The sequence below is a fragment of the Cervus canadensis genome, chromosome 18, assembly GCF_019320065.1.
Source record: "Cervus canadensis isolate Bull #8, Minnesota chromosome 18, ASM1932006v1, whole genome shotgun sequence".
NCBI lineage: Eukaryota > Metazoa > Chordata > Mammalia > Artiodactyla > Cervidae > Cervus > Cervus canadensis.
Window position 1 is genome coordinate 21,701,044 of NC_057403.1, and position 17,379 is coordinate 21,718,422.

Genomic DNA, 17,379 nt, shown 5'->3' on the forward strand with positions numbered 1-17,379 from the left:
GTGGAAGAGAGGGGTGGGGTGGGGGGCAGGGGCGGGGTGAGAAAGAGGCAGAGGTCAAGATACAGGGAGAGAGGAAGAGAGACCAGGGCGGGGGGGGGGGGGGGGGTAGAGAGATGGAAAAAGATGGAAGGAGAGAGCGAGGGGGTAAGATGGATGTCAGGACAGAAAATGAAGGGAGAGAAAAGTGAGAGGACAGGGAGAGGGCGACAGTCGAGAGAGATGAAAGAAAAAGAGACATTAAGTGATAATAATAATAATCGCCACCACTTACTGATGCTCACGTGTGCCAGGCATTGTTCTAAGTGCTTTTACAGATCGCATCTCAATGGAATCCCCGCGACAGCCCTGATGCAGGTTACTATTATTATCAGCAGCACAGAGAGGTTAAGTAACTTGCCTAAGGACACACAGCCAGGAAGTGGCAGAGCCCAGTTATATGGCACCAAAGTCTGAGCTCTTAACCACTACCCTACACTGCCTTCCGGGTTATGGCCAAGTCACAGCAGAGTGGAAGACAGGGAGACGGTGAGAGAGGAACAAAAAAAGAGGGGGAGCATTCAGGGGAGAGAGATGGAAGGGGACAGGGGACAGAGAGAGAGAGAGAGATGAGGAGAGGGCAATGAAAGAGAGAAGAAACGAGGGGAGAAAAGGGTTCCCCTCATCCCTTTAGCTCCCTCCACAAAGTCCCTGCCTCAGGGTCTTTGAACGGTTCCCTCAGCTTAGCGCTCTTTTCCCTCGAGGAACCATAGTTTGCTCCCTTTCCTCCTCCAGTCTCTGTTCAGCTTGCCTGTTATTTGAGACACCTCTCCCAACCATCCCATTATTGTATTTTTTTCCCCTAGGATGATGGCAGTGACTTTGTTTACTGTCTGACGTCCACCTCTGCTTATCAGGCTGTGAGCTCTATAAGGGATATGCTGTGCTTGTTTTGTCCATTGCGGGGTCCCTCCCTCTCCCCCTGAAAGGGCACCCGGTTAACAGAATAGATGGCAAGTCAATCATTGGTGGATGGGTCAACTAAATTAAGCATCCTTTCCTCCATCATCAGTGAGATGCCTTAATATCTCAAAGACCTCTAAGACCTTAAAAACCACCTTAGAATATCGCCGTAAGGATATCAAACCCTCAAGCAGAATTAAAGTAAGCTCTGAAGAAGGACAAGAGGGTTAAAAAACCTCCACTCGCTCTGTCTGTCTGAGTCAGGAATGTGACTCTATACTTTCCCTAAGATTAGAAGGGCTTGAACTTGGAGCTGATTCCAACTAGCTAGCTTCTTTGGAAAACTTCCCTGCATCTTTCCAGATTCCTCCATCTATACTTGATGGCCTTTTAAGAGACCCCCTCCCCTCCTCCATCTCATGGTACAACAATTGGCCTCAAAAACCCTTTTAGGTGAGTTCTATGTCTTCCTCCTTCTACAGAGAGGTAGATTCCTTTGCCGAAGGTCACCCAGTTAACAAGTGCAGGGGCTGGAACCAGGACCCCCCCCCAAAAAAAAACAAAACAAAAACCTAGCTCCAGAACCATGCTTGTAACCACCATGCCCTAAAGCCTCTTGTCTTGAACCAACTCTGGGCTCAAAGGGACTCAGAGATTTCAGGGATTGTCAGAAATGACAACCCACCAAGGAAACGGACATTGGCAAGTTGTGCTCCAATCTCCTCTGTTCATCACTCTTTTTGTTCATCATGGAATGTGGGTTGTCATGGTGATGGGAGGAGATCACAGAAGCTACTGAGATAAAGGGAAATTTTGAGTGCCTGGGAAAGCATGCTTCTCTAAGGGCGAACTTCTCCAAGCCAGCCTGGTTTGTTTTCTTCCTACTGCCTAAAGGGACGAGGTTGATGCGGGAGGTGGGCTCCGGGACCCACAGCATCAGCCCCTCTGGCTTCCACTGCCAACCGCCAGCCGCGCACCCTGCTCACCTCTGCCGCTGCAGGGAGGAAGTCCGCTCCGGGACGTAGCTGGCTCCCCCGTGGTGGCTGTCCCCGCTTCCCCCGCTGCCTCCCCGGGCCCAGGGCAGAGCGCCACCAGCTGCCGAGGAGCCCCCAAACTGTTGAAGCTTGGAGCTGAGTTCACTGATGATGCTGGCTTTTACAGTCGCCAAGGCTGAGGCCTGAGGCTGGGCTAAGGGCCCCGGCAGCGGGGGCGGCGGCGGGCCCGGGCCCTCCTCCCAGGGCAGCAGCTTCCGAGGCAGGGAGGAGGCCGACGGCAAGGGCACTGGCGGACCTTCCGGCTCTACAGCCACGGGGCCGCCAGCCACGCCTGCCGTCGAGGATCCCGGACAACCGCTCAGGGCCAGCAGCCCATCCGTTCCCGCCCCCGTCACCGAGACAGTGGGGCTGGTGGGAGTGACAGGGTCTCGGAGTCCCCCACCGGGGCCCGGCCGCAGGCCTCCTCCGGCCCCAAGCGCCCGGCCCCGGAGCTTAGAGGGAGTCATGAGCTGCGGGGGGTATGGGGGGCCAGGAGTGCCGCTGCCCCCGAAGGCCTGGCCGTCCAAGTATGCCACGTAGGTGTCCAGGAGCTCCGGCCCACCGGCCACGCTGGCACCGCCACTGCCTCCAACGCCCCCGGTTCCAGCCCCTGCGCCGCCGCCTTCAGCGGACAGGCTGCTCAGCGTGGAGGCGCTGCTGATGGTCTCCAGGGGGTGGTCGCTGCTGCTCCGACTGTCCACCTCCTCAATACCAGAATCCGTGCCCGGCGGAGGGTCTGGGCCAGGTTGGGGAGCTGGGGGAGCCGGGGCGGCTGGGGCGGGAGGGCCTGGCGGAGGGGGGTCCCCGGGAGCCGCGGGGGCCCCCTGGGTCAGCGTTGCCACCTCGCTGTCATAGGAAGTCAGGCTGGATGCGGTCGAGTCCAGGGTGGGAGGGGCGGCGGCCACGGCCGGGGGCGGCACAGGGGGCAAGGGGGTGGTCGGGGTGGGTGGGTCCGGCAGCGGGTGGGGAGGCCCGGGCGTGAGGGGCGACTCCGGCTTCTCGAAGCTGTTGGAAAACTCGAGGGGCGGGGGCAGCGGTTCCACAAAGAGGAATTCGCCGTCTTCCACGTCCACCGAGGGGGCGGGCGGCGGCAGGACCAGCAGGGGGAGCCCGTTCTCTTCACTGCCCCGCGGGGAGGTCGGCGAGGGCGGCGCCGAGCGGCGCGGACTGGGCGGCGGGACCCCCGGCCCGTCCTCCGAGGGGGGCCCCCTTCCACCCGCCCCTCCGGCCCGGGGCTGGCAGTTCTCCAGGAACCGCACGTGGAGGGGCAGCCGCTCGGGCTCCTCCGGGGGGGCGCCGGATCTCCAGGGCTTGCTCACCCCGGGGTGCGGGGCTGGGGGCTCGGGCCCCAGCTGCAGTAGGAGGGGCCCGACCCCGGGAGCTGTGGGAGGCAGGCGGTGCAGCAAGGAGCGTCGGGCCGCCGGAGGGCTGGCCGGAAGGGACTTCTCCTGGCTGCCCAGCCCTGCCCGGTACCCCAGCTCCCGGCGGGCCGGGTCCGGGGGCGAGGCTCCCCAGAGGCGCAGCACTGGCTCGTGGTGGGCGTGGGGCGAGTGGTGGAGCGGAGTGGGCGGCGGGGCCTCGTAGCGGGGCGATGGGGGCCTTGGAGGGGGCTGGGGGGGCCCACCGCCCTCCGAGGACTCCTTCAGCGCCCGCTCCCGGGCGGCCAGGGCCAGCCCGAGTGGGGAGGCCGGGTCCAGGGCCTTGCCGGTCAGCGGGTGGACCAGGGGTCGCGGCGGCAGGAAGCTGGTAAAGGCGCTGCTGCCCCCGTAGGCTCGGCCCCCGGCCGCGTAGCCCGCGTAGCCGCTGCCGCTGCTGGCGCCCGCCGACTCCAGCCGGAGGTAGGGCTCGGCCGAAAACATGCCTTCGTCGATGGACTTGGAGTGGCGCAGCCGGGGGCCCGGGGGCGCCCCTGGGCCCAGCGAGCTGTCGCCGCCGTCCTCGTCGCCCGCGTCGGTGGAGAGGAAGAGCGTGGACCGCCGGCGGGCTTCGTTCTGCCAGCCCCCTTCCCTCCGAGCTGCCCCCACCAGGGCCGCTCCGAACTGGCTGGTGAAATCCAGGGTGGCCGGGCCACTGGGCGAGGCGGGGGTGGGCACGGGCGAGGGGGACGGCGGCACGGGCGACACGGCCGGGGCGGGGCTGGGCGCGGAAGAGCCGCCGCCGCCGCCCGCGGCCTCGGGCTGGCTCGGGGGCTCCGCCTCGGTGCTGCTCCCCTGGCTGCTGCGGCCGCTGCTACTGGTGGATGGCGCCTTGATGATGATGGTGGGGATGGGGATGGAGTTCTTTTCCGACGGGGCGGCCGCGGCCGGCGGCGGCGGCGGCGGCGGCTGCGGGGACGCCGGAGACGTGGGCGAGGGGGCGGGCGGGAGGCCGCCGCCCTTCTGGGGCTCGCCTTCGACGACTTTGGTCTGCTTGACGAGCGGGCCCTTGCGCCCGCGGCCGGAACGGGCGGGCACGTACATGGCCGCGCTGGCCGCCCGAGGAGGCAGCTGGAAGTAGCGCAGCGCCGGGGCCTGGGAGGGGCCGCCCGCGCCGCCCCCGCTGCCGTGGTGCGACGGGGACAGCGCCCCCGGGGTCGGGCTGGGCCCGCCGCCCCGCCAGCCTCGCAGACTGGGCTGGGGCCCCAGAGCCAGGCGGGGTGGGGGGTCGTCGGGGGAGCCGCCGGTCTCCATCTCCGGGGGGTGAGGCGGGTGGGCGTGGTGGTGGTGGGGCGCGGGGGGCGGGGCGTGGTGGTGGTGATGGTGGGGCGGGTGGTGATGGGCTGGGGGCAGGGGCCCGCTGTGATACAAGCTCTTCTCTCGGCTCCCTATCCGAGTGTCAGGCGGGGCGGGCCCATCGAAGGACGCCGGGGATGAGGCCGGGTGGGTGCCACCTGAGCTGGGGTTGAAGGGCCCACCCCGGGGAGAGGGAGTGAGGCGGCCGGAGGAGGACGGGGCTGGAGGTGTGCTGTAGGGGGGCTCTGGTGGGGACGTGGTGGGCGGCGGGGGGATGTCCTCCGAACCAGGCACAGACAGACTGCGGCTGAACTTCATGGCTGGGGGTGCTAGGTAGGGTCTATCGTCTTCTGCAGCCCCTGGGAAGACACAGAGGATCCAGGAGCAGGGCGGGGGTGGGAGGGGTGGTCTCCCCTAACCCTATGGAGCTAGAGTATTACAACAACAACAGCCGTGATGATACTAATGGTGACACCCAGTAGATGTTAAGAAGGATGTTAGTCCAGAGCTTCCTTCCCCAGCTGTGGCAAATGCAAATCCGCTCGATACAGTAATTCAGGTTGTGCACTGCACAACAGCAAACAGCAGAGGGAGCAAGAGAGGTGGGGCGAAATTCAGATGTACTTCTTCCCCGGGCCAGGAGGGGGCGTCTTTTCTAACTCGTCCAAAGGTATAATATGGGCTAGGGGTCTCTGGAGAAGGAAATGGCAACCCCAGTATTCTTGCCTGGAGAATCCCATGGGCAGAGGAGCCTGGCTAGCTACAGTCCATGGGGTCGCAAGAGTCGGACACTAATTAGTGACTAAAGCACCACCACCACCAGGGGTCTCTTGCGGTGAGCGAAACTGGCTTGAGCCAGGAAGAGATACCTTGTTTATGTGCGTAGTTCTAGATTTCTTTTCTTGACAGGCAGAAAAGAAATGTAATTAGCACATCAAATCTGTGATTTCACAGATGGAACTCAGGATGAGGCTAATATTTTAAAAGAGGGAGCCAAAAAAAAAAAAAAAAGAACAAAAATAAAAAATAAAAGAGGGAGCCAATTTATAGGTAAGCAATGTCGGGTGGATGTAAGGGTAGCTGTTATTAGGCAAATGACACACATTGGTGGACTGTGGACACCGAAGTTGGGGAAAAGCTAGATTCAAACAGCAAGACAACTTGGAGAAAACCAGAGGAGTGAAATCTTTTGCCTACTGATCAACTGCCAGGGCTCAGTCCTTCACTCTCTCTTCACCTGACTTCTCTTTCTCCCCTGACTATCTTAGCCAGTGTCACCACTTCATTCACCACTTCCCTGCTGAAGACTCCCATGCTTGTCTTGGACCCCATCTTTGCCCCAGAGCTCTGGGCTCATGTATCCAAATGTTGCATCCTTTTGGATGTCTCATTGGCATCTCAAGCTCAGCAGACCCTAAACTGAGCTCCTGATCTCTCCTGTGATCTTCCCAAGCTGCTCTCTCAGCAAATGGCAGCTCAGTCCCCCACCTACCTCAGGACCTTTGCACTGACTGTGCCTACTCCGTGGAATGCCTTATCTCCAGATATCCCCACGGCTCCCCACTCATCTCCAAGTTTCAGCTCAAACCTGCCCCCCCAGCATGCCTGACCTCTCTCATTCTACTCTTTTTCCTTTTTTTCCCCCATAGCACTCACCACAATTAACATACTATATTATTTTCTTATTTCTCCTCCTTATAATCTGTTGTCTGTCTTCCCCTGCTAGAAGGTAATTTCCACGAGGGCGGGACCCTTTAGTCTGTTTTGTTTCCTGACAAATCCCCAGTAGTCTAGCCTTGCATATGGTAGTGCTCAATAAACATCTGTAGAATGAATGAATAAATAAATGGAGTCAGGTATGAGAGAATGAACCACAGTCTGTGGTGGGGGCTTTAACTTACTGCATCCAGGCAGGGGCAGTGATGCCCCCATTTTCTAGATGCAGAGCCCCAGGCCCAGAGAGGTGAAGCCACCTCCCCCCGATCACACAGCTGGGATGGACAAGAACCAGGATTCAAACCCAGGTTTGCCCAGCAACAAAGCCTGAGCTCTTTGCCCAACTTCATGGTCACATATGGAAGGAGAAAAGAACATCCCCAGGCACCCTTGTTATCCCCATAAACCATCACCCTCCCAGCCTCCCCTTTCCCCTCTGGCATCCCTTATGCCTACCCCTGCAGGTGACATACCAATAGATTTTTGCCGGAGCATGAGCCCAGGTCCAGGAGGCAGGTAGGAAGGACGTTCGTAACTTGGCTGGGAGCGGTGGTGGGGATCAAAGCTTGACTTTGGGTTGGCAGTCAGAGGAGGAGAGAGAAAAGAGAGTGAGGGAAGATCAGTCAGGGCATGGAAATCCATGGATTCCCCCCACGGCCATCCTCCTTCCCTTCTCCAGCCTCTGCAGGAAGGGAAAGGGGTGTGAAGGAAGTGGAAGGGAATTCTGGGAAAGAGAAAGGTTTCTGAATCCTGACGGCAGCATGGGGGAGGAAGAAAGAGGGAAAGAAAAAGCAGATTATCAACTGAGTCTGCTCTGTTTCCAACCGATCACTAATCTGGGCACTTTTTCTCCACTCGTGTTGTCACTGCTCAGGTCCAAGTGACCACCATCACTTGCTGGGATGGCGGCAGTAGCCTCTTCCTTGGCTCCTGGCTGCCACAGCTGTCCTGACACCCTTTTCTGATCTACTTTTCACACAAGAGTCAGAGGCGGGCTTCCCTGGTGGGCCAGTGGTTAAGGATCGGCCTTGTAATGCAAGGGACAGTGGTCCGACCCCTGATCTGGGAAGATACCACACGCTGTGGAGCAACTGAGCCCAAGAGCTGAAACTATGGAGCCTGTGCACAGCAACTCTTGAAGCCAGGGCACTCTAGAGTTGGTACTGCGCTACAAGAGAAGCCACCGCAAGGAGAAGTCTGTGTACTGCAACTAGAGAAAAGCCCATGCAGCAACAAAGATCCAGCACTGCCAAATAAATAAAAATTAATCAATCTAAAAAAAAAAAAAGAAAACATGAGGGATCTTTCTAAAAGAAACTCAGATCATGCTATTGCCCTGCTTAAAATCCTACTATTGCATCTCACATCAGGTCAGAGGGGATCCAAATTTCTGAGTCTGATCTTCAGGTCCCCCTGCGGTAGGCACTGCCTGTGCTCACCCAGATATCTCCTTGGCCAGGATGCTGTGTCCGTCCCCAGCTGCAGCATCACCTTCCTGCAGCACTTGGCGGCCCCTTGTTCTGAAGAATCACCCTCCCCCAAAGGAGCTGATGTGCCCAGGCAGTTAGGTGTCCCCACTTCTGGAAGCAGCAGCCTGCAGCCCACTGACATGAAAGTCTAAGGCGGGATTAACTCCATCCTGTCATTCACACTCCAGAGATCTGTGAGAGTTCAGGCTGAGGGGGAAATTCAGTGGAGATCAGGCTTGCTGACCTCTGCAGCTCATCCTGTCTCCCCAGCAACCTTAAAAGTTCCCCCTTAAGAAATCATTGTCTCGAGCATCCGTGTCTCAGACTCCGACTCTAGGAAACCCAAACTAAGACACTATGTATGATCTAGCCCTTGCCTACATCTCCTACTCTGGTCCCACCACACCCACCTTTTCTTGCTCCTCTGATGCCTCAAGGTCCATCCCTGTTTAGGACACTTACAAGTCCTGGATCTTCTCTCTGCAATGGTTTCCTCCTAATCATCACAGATTCTTTCCCATCTTTACCTCTTCTGCTCAAACATCCCTCCCAGTCACAGCCTACTGCATTTCTCTGTCCTGTCTTCTTCAAGGCACTTCTCTCCATCTGAAATGATCTGGTTTACTTGTTTACTGTCTGTCTCCCCATCTAGAATGTTGGCTCCCTGAAGGCACCAGACATTTTCCCAGGCGCTACGGGTACAGGGTCAAGGGCTTATGATAATTCTAGAGGAGAAATGTTTTCATTTCTTTTCAGATAGGAAGGAGACTTGAATATAGTTCAGACTGGATAACATTCATCCCAGGTTAGAGTTATTATAATTATTTGCTTACTTGTTTGTTGTCTGTCTTCCTCAGCATGTGGCCTACCCAATACCCATTCTACTCGATAAGAAGAGCCTGATCTTCTTTGGCACTTATTAAGAGACTGTATTTCCCAACCTCCCTTGTGACTAGGTGTGGTCATGGGACTAAGGCAGGCCCAAATGCATAAGTGGAAGTGTTGTGTTCTATTTCTGGAAAGTCTCATTAGAGGTAATCCAAGAAGCAACAATGTGCCCTCCTTTGCACTCCTGTCTTTCCACTGTTCCTTATTCCTGCTATCTGGAATGCTGGTGCAATAGCTGGAGCTCCAGCAGCCATTGCGGACTATGAGGGAACTTTGTGTCTGGGATGAGAAGGATTCTAGATCTTCATGACCATAGAGGGTACCACACCTCCCTTGGACTTCTTACTCCTGACTTGTTCAACATGACAGAGATATAAGCATTTATCTTGTTCAAACCTCTGTTATTTGGAGATTTCTCTTACCATGGAACCCAATTCCCCAAAGATACCCCCACTCCCTTTGCCAATATAAATTCTCTAAAGGAAGTACTTTATTTACAAACAAACTTTGTTTGACAGGTTCCCTCCTATACTACCAGGACTGGGCAGCAGGTCTAGCACACAGTAGGTGCTCAGCAAATATTTGTAGAATGAAGGACATCCTGACAAGATGTGGCAAGCCACTGATGATGTAACACTAGATCGCCTCTGAGAGACTGATGGCGGGTGGATCACAGTGACAGGGGAGAAGTCAAAGCAGGAGGAGGCAATGGAGGGGGCGGAATAAAGGTGGAGGGGCTAGGGTGACAGAGAAGAGTTCCCCTAACAGAAGAGGATCCAGATTCAAGGGAGAGGTGTCTGATCGGCACACTGGAAGACCTTCTAAGTGTGGGAAGAAGGGGGATCAAAGAACGGGTTAGTTCGGCACCAAGAGGGATCAGAGTGGCAGAGGAGATGCCAGATTGACAGAGGAGGCATAATAGCGTCTGAGGAGGCTAGGAGTGACTGCCTGAGGGGCGGACCGACTCAAGGCCGAACAGGCTGACCTGTCAACAAACTGGGAGCGTCCTCTCCCGCGCAGAGAGGGCAGCCAGTCAGAGGGCGCCAGGTGCCGTGACGTCACCGGCTGCCTGGCAGATTTCTCCCCAGGAGGTCGGCCAGAGGTCCCGCCCTCCTCTGTGCCGCGTCCTGGGTCAGCTCTGGGTCCTGTGCCTCCACAGAAGAGCGTGCCCGGGCGCTGTGCGCAGCCTAGAGGCTGAAGATGGGCTGGGAAATTCACGTTAAGGAGCCAGCCCCGGAAAGGGGTGAGGGGAAAGAGACCAGCGTGGGAGGCTGATGGAGAGGCAGAGCTAGACAAAAGACAGAGATGGGGGTCCAGAGGTGCGGGGGAGAGAGGCGGGGGCTTGAAACAGCAAGGCAGGGAGGAAAAGGTCCTGCGAGGTCGTGCCATGGAGAGGACCAGGGCCAGCCTAGGAGGAAACATGCAGTCAGAGGGTCAGACACGCCCCAGGAGGGGGAGAGGCAGAGTATGCAACCAGGAGGATACGCTAAAAAATAACCAGAGGGAGAAACTGAGTCCAGAGAGAGGATGAAACTAGAACCCGGACCACCCAGACCAAGATGTGGGGGACAGGGAGCAGGGGACCCCTGGGAAGCGGGGAGCAGTGACCAGGTAACAGAGACAGTAGCCAAGAAAACCAAGGCCACACAGAGGAGAGGACAGACAGACGAACAGCAGAGCCCTAGGAAGAGTCGGAGCCCAAGAGGATCTTGACCTTCAGTGGATCTACCAGGAGTCTGCAGCCCCCGTGTTGGCGCGGTGGATCCTCCCTAGCCCCCTTTAGGTTTAACCCAGAGGTGTATCTCAGGGACCTCTGTCCACTGTGGCGCAGGCCCCCGTTAAAAGAAGCCTCAGGGTCTGCACTGGGCTTCCACACTGCCTGCTTGTCCCCCTGGTTTAGATGCAGCGAGAGTCCAGGTGGGAAAGGGGAGAGAAGCCAGAACAGATGGGAGATGGAGACAGATGAGAACAAGATCACCCACTGAGAGAAGCAGAGAGACACAGGGAGGCCATAGAGACACAGGAAGGACACGGAGGAGCCCCTGTGTCTCAGGGACTGAGAAAGATCAGGATGGCTGGTGGGAGGAAGGGGGCAGAGATGGTGACAGAGACAGCCTGTGACATGAGAGGGAGGGCTTGGGGGAGGCCCAGGGACAGACCCCAGCAGGGAGAAGGAAAGAGAAGGAAAGGGGAAATGACCACTAGCCTCCAGGACCCAGAAGAAAAGGAGGCCCCATGAAGACCTCAGGCATTTTATTTCTAGGAGAAGGGGGTGGGCAGGCAGCTAGTTTTATTACTGGCTAGTGCCTGGGCCGTGAGGGAGGGGTTGTCTTTGGAGCCAGGATCTTGTCCCTCTTGTAACAGAGGTTCATGTAAGGAGGGGCTGGCAACCTGGCACTTGGTGGGTACTCTACGCATTTGTTGAATAAATGAAAACAGGATCGGCCCTAATCTGTTACTAGAGACTCCATATTGAGCCTGGGATGTTGTTGTGGGGCCATTTCTGGGGGTGCAGGCTGGGGTCACAGTGGGGGCTCCAGTTATGTTATGGTGGCTGGGGGTGCTCACCATCTCTTGAGAGCCTCTGCTAGAAGCTGATCTCATTCAATCCTCCTAAAAGCCAGTGAGATTGACTTTAGCCATATTTTACAGAGTGGGAAAGTGAGGCAGAGAGAAATTATAAAGCATGGGCCAACTGACATAGTAAGTTAGAGGAAGTCAGGCTTTGAAGGCAGGTTTGCCTGGCTCTACTGCCCATGTGCTTTTTTTTTTTTTTTTTAATTGAAGTACGGTTGATTTACAATGTTGGGTTAGTTTGATGATTCAGTGTATATACACACATACACACACATACGCATATATGTGTATGTGTCTGTTCTTTTACAGGTTCTTTTCCACTATAGGTTATTATTATTGGCCGCATGCCATGCAGGATCTTAATCTCCCTGACCAGGGATCTAACCTGCACTTCCTGCAGTGGAAGTCTTACCAACCAGATCGTCAGGGAAGTCCCAGGCTGAGAGATTTCAGATTCTTTGAGAAACCAAGGACAGGTGTGAAGCAAGGGCCTGCTGCATGCAGGGCCCTGTGCCCAGCCTTGAGAAGTGGCCAAGGACCCTCTGCCTCTAAATCTGAAAGAAATTCTGGGAGTCTGGATACAAAATCTGCCAGCTGCATTTGGCTCTTGTAAAAGTACTAACCCTTTCAGAGTAGATGTTAGAACCCTTGGGAGGGCTGTGGATAGATTTTGGGGGTAGGGAGGGGCTGTGCACTTGGATAGGGGGAAAACTCCCTACATCTTGATTTTCATTAGCCTTCAACTAAAACACAACATTTCCTTAATTAAGGATGTCGCCCACAGACCATGCCAGTCTTAACAAAACATGTGACTGTATCAGAAATCATAGGTATTTCTGCATTCTTCATGACAGAGCGGCACATTTCGCTAAACAATGTTTATGCTTCTTAGAAACTTTGAAATTAGAGTAGTCAAGATCCACCACTGGAACTTGCTGGCTACTGTGTTGAAGAAAAGGTACCAACATTACTGTATCACAAATTCTGCTTTTAAAAGTGTTTTGAGGGATTTCTCTGGTGGTCCAGTGGCTGAGACTCTGAGCTCCCAATGCAGGGGGCTGGGGTTCGACTGCTGGTCAGGGAACTAAGTCCCACATGCAGCAACTAAGACCTGGCGCAATCAAATAAATAAATAAAAATAAATATTAATAAAATAAAAAAATGCTTTGATAACTGTTTTTCTTTGTACCTGGCTTCTTTTGTTATTTTAAGTATTATATTTTGCTTTAATTTTATTTTTGGTTCAAGGGCCTTGTAACCTCACTTCATCTGCTCACGAGAGTTGAATTCTTTTTGCTGAGGCTTACACTGCCCTGAGGGGCTACACCCTTCCATTGTCACTCCCCATGGTTATGTACTGTTCTTGACCCTTGTGAAGTGAAAGTCACTTAGTCGTGTCTGACTCTTTGCAACCCCATGGACTATACGTCCATGGAATCCTCCAGGCCAGAATACTGGAGTGGGTAGCCTTTCCCTTCTCCAGGGGTTCTTCCCAACCCAGGGATCGAACCCAGGTCTCCCTCTTTGCAGGCAGATTCTTTACCAGCTGAGCCACAAGGGAGGCCCAAGGATACTGGAGTGGGTAGCCTATCCCTTCTCCAGTGGGTATTCCCGACCCAGGAATCAAATTGGGGTCTCCTGCATTGCAGGCAGATTCTTTACCAACTGAGCTATCAAGGGTTCTTCACCCTTATGGATTATGTATTTTATTTTATGCATTATTTGGAGCATTAATTTGGAGCATTATTTGGAGGGCTAGGCCAGCCTAAAAGGATCCACAATCCCTCCAAAGTCAAAGCACTAGAGTCAGTGGCCCCTTGACCACCAGGTGTGGGTGTGGCCTGTTGAAAGAAGGAGTCAGAGGGTGCGGTCAGAGGGCAGGGGGGCCTGGGTGGAGAACTGGAGGGTGGTGGTACGGATGTGTCCCCGTGAAGGGGCACAATCCAGTGAAGGACCAGCAGATCCACACCAGAAATGACAGGGCCATGGTGGACTGTGGATCCCAGTTGCCGAACTGCCTGGGGTTGAAATCCTGGCTCCCTCTTTGAAACTCAGTTTCCCTTCTGTATCACAACCGAGTGCACCTCCCAGGATGATTCCAAGGAATGAATGAGATAATCCACGTTAAAAACAGTGTCAGAAATGTGATCAACACCCACTGCAGGTGAGCGGGCAGAGCGGAGACAGAGATGATAATTAATATTTTAATAACTACCACTTGTTGAGCACCTATTATTATGCGCTGTGCCTGTGCTAGGCAGTGCCATCCCTGACCTCCATTTACCTTCCCCGAGATCCTTAGGGCGGGTCGGAGATGGACAGAAAGAGGTGGGTGAGAGAGGGAGCAATGAGGTGTGGGGATGGAGAGTGGAGGGAGGGGACAGAGATGGGATTTGGGGGGAAAAAGGAGGAAGAGGATAGGTAGAGAGGAAAGGGCCCCCCCCCAGAGTGGGGAGCAAGGAGAGACCCCAGAAAATCCGGTGCCCCTTAGGAAGAGCATTCAACACAGTGGAGTCACAAAGGGTTTGTAGGGGGAGGGATAAAGGCTCCAAGTTGCTCTGTCTACCCCTCAAGCTTCCCTCCCCCAAGTCCCCTGAGTCCCCCAGTCCCACAGGCCAGGCTGCCTACCTCAGTGGTAAAGAAGCCTTTGGGTCGGTGTTTGCCCAGGGAAGCCAGGCCACCGGGCCCAGGACTCTCGCTTGCACTGATGGTCTGCTGAGCTGCCGCCAAGATTTCATCCAGTTTGTCTAGGGGGAGGCGGAAGAGGGGAAGAGAGACAGCGAAATGAAGTTGGCTTGGGCCTGGCGGGCATAGAGACGGAGCTGCTGGGCGCCCCATTCAGTGACTTGTATGAACCAGGGACAGGCATCTCTGTCTCCCTCCCGGCGGGCCTCTTTGGAGACACAAGGTCCAGCCGGCAGGGCAGGTGGGATGTAGCGACGGAAAGGGCTGAGGGCGGGGAACAGGACAGCCATCCTCCGAGGAAGGGAGGGTGGGGCGGAGGCAGAAGGGGCTGCAAAGAGGCTCATGCCAGAGGTGGGTGCTTAAACTTATCGGCTGGTGCACAGTCGGGGTGTGTGGATGATCAGCGTGGAAGTGGCTGAAGGGGGCGCGGGGTAGAGGGGAGAGGGACGGGGTGGGGGTGGATGCAGCACCCCAGGGGGCGTGGGTCGCGGGAGCTGCGGCCGCCCCCCGGGGAGCAGGGCTGGGCCATCTTACTGAGAGCCATCTGATACACGGTCCGCTTTTTCTCCATGCTGGGCACCGGCGGCGGCGGCTGCTCGTACTCTGTGGGCAAAGGAGGCGGATGAGGCCCGGGGGGCCCCCGGGGGCGGGGCGGAGCGGGCTCGGCCGGCGGCGGGCGTGGCCGGCGGGCGTGGCCGGCGGGCGTGCGCAAGCGCGAGTGGGGCGGTGAGGGGCCGGGGTCGGGGAGGGGCGAGTCCGCCGGCGGGAACGGGACGGGGGCCCTCCCGCCAGTCCTGTGCCCACTCACCACTCTTCTTCTTCCAGGGGGAGACTAGCCCGGGGGGGAGGCAGTAGAGGAGCCAAGAGTTAGGACTTCGTGGGGAGGCGAGGGGCCCCCTTTCTGGAACGCCCACCTCCCTCAGGGCCCCGGGATTGGGGGGGAACCGGACCCCCCGGGTCCACTCGGCCTTGCCTGGAGGGAGGGGGCTCGCCTCCCCTTCTGTTAGTGGAAGTGCGGGGAGCTGGTAGCGGGAGAAATAGAGGATGCGGGTGGGGCTGCGGGGGGACAGAGGGAGAGGGGCTAGAAAGGAAACCGGGACCCGCAGAGAGGAACGGTACAGACCCAGAGAGAGACACCCCGACAGAGAAACAGATATAAACAGGGAAAGCCGACTCTCAGACGCCCTTTCCCAGCGACACACACGCAGGTCAGTGGGAGCCTGACCGGTGGCCTGGGGGACGCGATGAGGACAGGAGCCCCTGGTCACTACCAGCACTAGCAAACCCGAGGGGTGGTCCAGCCGCCCGCGGCCCCCTCTCCCTCCGCAGCACCTGGTCCCCGGCAGCCCCGCAAGCTCACCCATCTCCTCCAGCTCCGAGGTCATAGACTTGGAACGCAAGGAGATGGTTGGGGGCGGGAGCCGCTTAGCTTGCTGGGGCGCTGGAAAAAAATGACGGTGAGGTCAGACGTCAGCACCATGGACAGAAACCCTCCACGACCACCCCTACCCCCACCACTGCGGCGCTCCCAGTGCTCAGAGAAGAGATGCTGGTGATGGCCTTTAGTCGCTCAGTCGTGTCCGACTCTTTGGCGACCCCATGGACTGTAGCCCACCAGGCTCCTCTGTCCATGGGATTCTCCAGGCAAGAATTCTGGAGTGAGTTGCCATTTCCTTCTCCAGGGGATCTTCCAGCAAGCTGAGCTTTTGCTCAGTTCCTCTCCTGAGGGTCATGATCAAGCAGCCTTGGGGAGGGGAAGGCTGCTGCTACTGGTGGGACCATTGGGTCATTAGGGCTCCAGAAGGTCTTAGTCCAGTAGCAGTGGCGGGCGGGGGGAGTGTCCAAGCCTGACCACACAAGTCGGAGGAAGGAGTACCTTTCTTATGAACAGCTTCATCCATGTCCGGATGCCTGGTGACCATGACCACCTTGACCATCAGCGTGTTGCCCCCTTGGCGGATCATGTTCACCACCTGCCGGTGGCCGACCTTCACCACGTTCTGCCCATTCACCTGTGGCACAGACACCCCCAACCACACCCGACAGGTGAGGGGTGGGATGCTTTCTGCTTCCGGGTCCCCGTCGAAGTGGCCTCCTTCTGCCTGGCCCTGTCTGTGGCGCTGCTGGTCACTCTTCTCCTCTCCCCCGGCCCCTTGCAAGCCCCCACCTCTCCACTCCTGTAACTCTTAGGGCCTCAGGGTTGGGGAAGGGGCTGGGCCCACCCTATTTGCCTCTCTCCCTCCTTGTCCTCCAGCTGTGTGTGTGTGCACACGGGCGTGCCTGCCTGCACACGCACATGCGCGCGCACCTAAGCCCTAGGGGACAGCTCTGTTATCTTGAGATGCTTCAGAGAGGCTTTCAGATGGAATCACTGAAGAGGCTGGCTAGCTGCTGGGGGGTGGGGGGAAGGGCAGGGGGCTGGAAAGCTTGGTGCCAACGGAGAATCTGGATCTGGGCAGCAGCATCTTGACATGGATCATGAGGGGTCTGGGGATTTGTTGCTAGGGTCCCAGGGGAAAGCGCGGTGTCTGTGGCAGATGGGCCAGGCGCTGGGTCTTTGGAGAAGCCCCTGGGAGGCTGGGGGCCAGGACTCACCTCGATGAGGAAGTCTCCCATTCGCAGTCCAGCCCGCCATGCCACGCCGCCCTCGTCCACCGACTCCAGATACTGCAGTGCCGGGAAGGCTGGGGTGGGGGTGAACTCCTCGATGGGGGTCTGCGCTGCAGATGGGGAGGAGCCGGCGGGGTCGGAGGGGAGGGGGTGGAGAGGCCGAGCAGGGGATGGGGCTCAGACCCAAGTCACAGAGGCCTCACCGTAACTGAGGGACCAGCACCCCGGGGTGGGGTGGTGGGCAGGTCGGGGGAGGGGTCCCAGGAAGGGGGGCGTCCCTTCCCCTGTCCATCCCCCTGGGTCAGAGAGCCCTTCTCCCGTCCCCACCCCGGCCGGCACTCACCCTTGGCCCCCCGGAGCACGAACCCAAACCCCTCACTGTCCTTCTTCTGCAGCAGAACTGTCTTCTCTTTGATGATGTAATCGCTGGCGGGGAGGGTGGGGGAGGGGCGGGGGTGGGGTGGGTGGAAAAAGGATCATGAGACACGGAGCCACCTCGTGCCCCGCCAGCCACCTGGCAACCTGAACCTAAGCTCCGGAACCCTTCACTGCACACCCCCCCCCAGGAGCCTCCTCACCCACTCCACGTGTGTCTGCTTGCAGCAGCCCTGACAGGCCTCTCCCCCTCGGAGCCTGGAGCGCGCGGTCTCCCACTCACTCTTTCCTCATTCATCCATCGGCGCATCCATCCACCCATCCATTCAGCAAGCACGGCGGGAGGAACGCAGAGGTGAACCACCAGGTCGCCAG

The 17,379-nt window shown here is 57.4% G+C and overlaps 1 protein-coding gene across 5 annotated transcripts in view; it reads right to left on the reverse strand.

The window, feature by feature from the left end:
* Positions 1 to 17,379, reverse strand: part of SHANK1 (SH3 and multiple ankyrin repeat domains 1) — a 50,894-nt gene that overhangs the window by 3,353 nt on the left and 30,162 nt on the right. For 2 of the 5 annotated variants that reach the window (XM_043436296.1, XM_043436298.1), the window contains 9 exons: positions 16,973 to 17,055; positions 16,615 to 16,739; positions 15,896 to 16,031; positions 15,380 to 15,460; positions 14,828 to 14,851; positions 14,554 to 14,622; positions 13,963 to 14,081; positions 6,874 to 6,970; positions 1,926 to 5,043 (listed from right to left, as the gene is read on the reverse strand). In XM_043436296.1, coding sequence (XP_043292231.1) covers positions 1,926 to 5,043; positions 6,874 to 6,970; positions 13,963 to 14,081; positions 14,554 to 14,622; positions 14,828 to 14,851; positions 15,380 to 15,460; positions 15,896 to 16,031; positions 16,615 to 16,739; positions 16,973 to 17,055 — 3,852 coding nt within the window. Of the gene's footprint in view, positions 1 to 271; positions 479 to 1,925; positions 5,044 to 6,873; positions 6,971 to 13,962; positions 14,082 to 14,553; positions 14,623 to 14,827; positions 14,852 to 15,379; positions 15,461 to 15,895; positions 16,032 to 16,614; positions 16,740 to 16,972; positions 17,056 to 17,379 lie in introns of all 5 variants that reach the window. The other 3 variants (XR_006263384.1, XR_006263383.1, XM_043436297.1) reach the window with 3 other exon arrangements.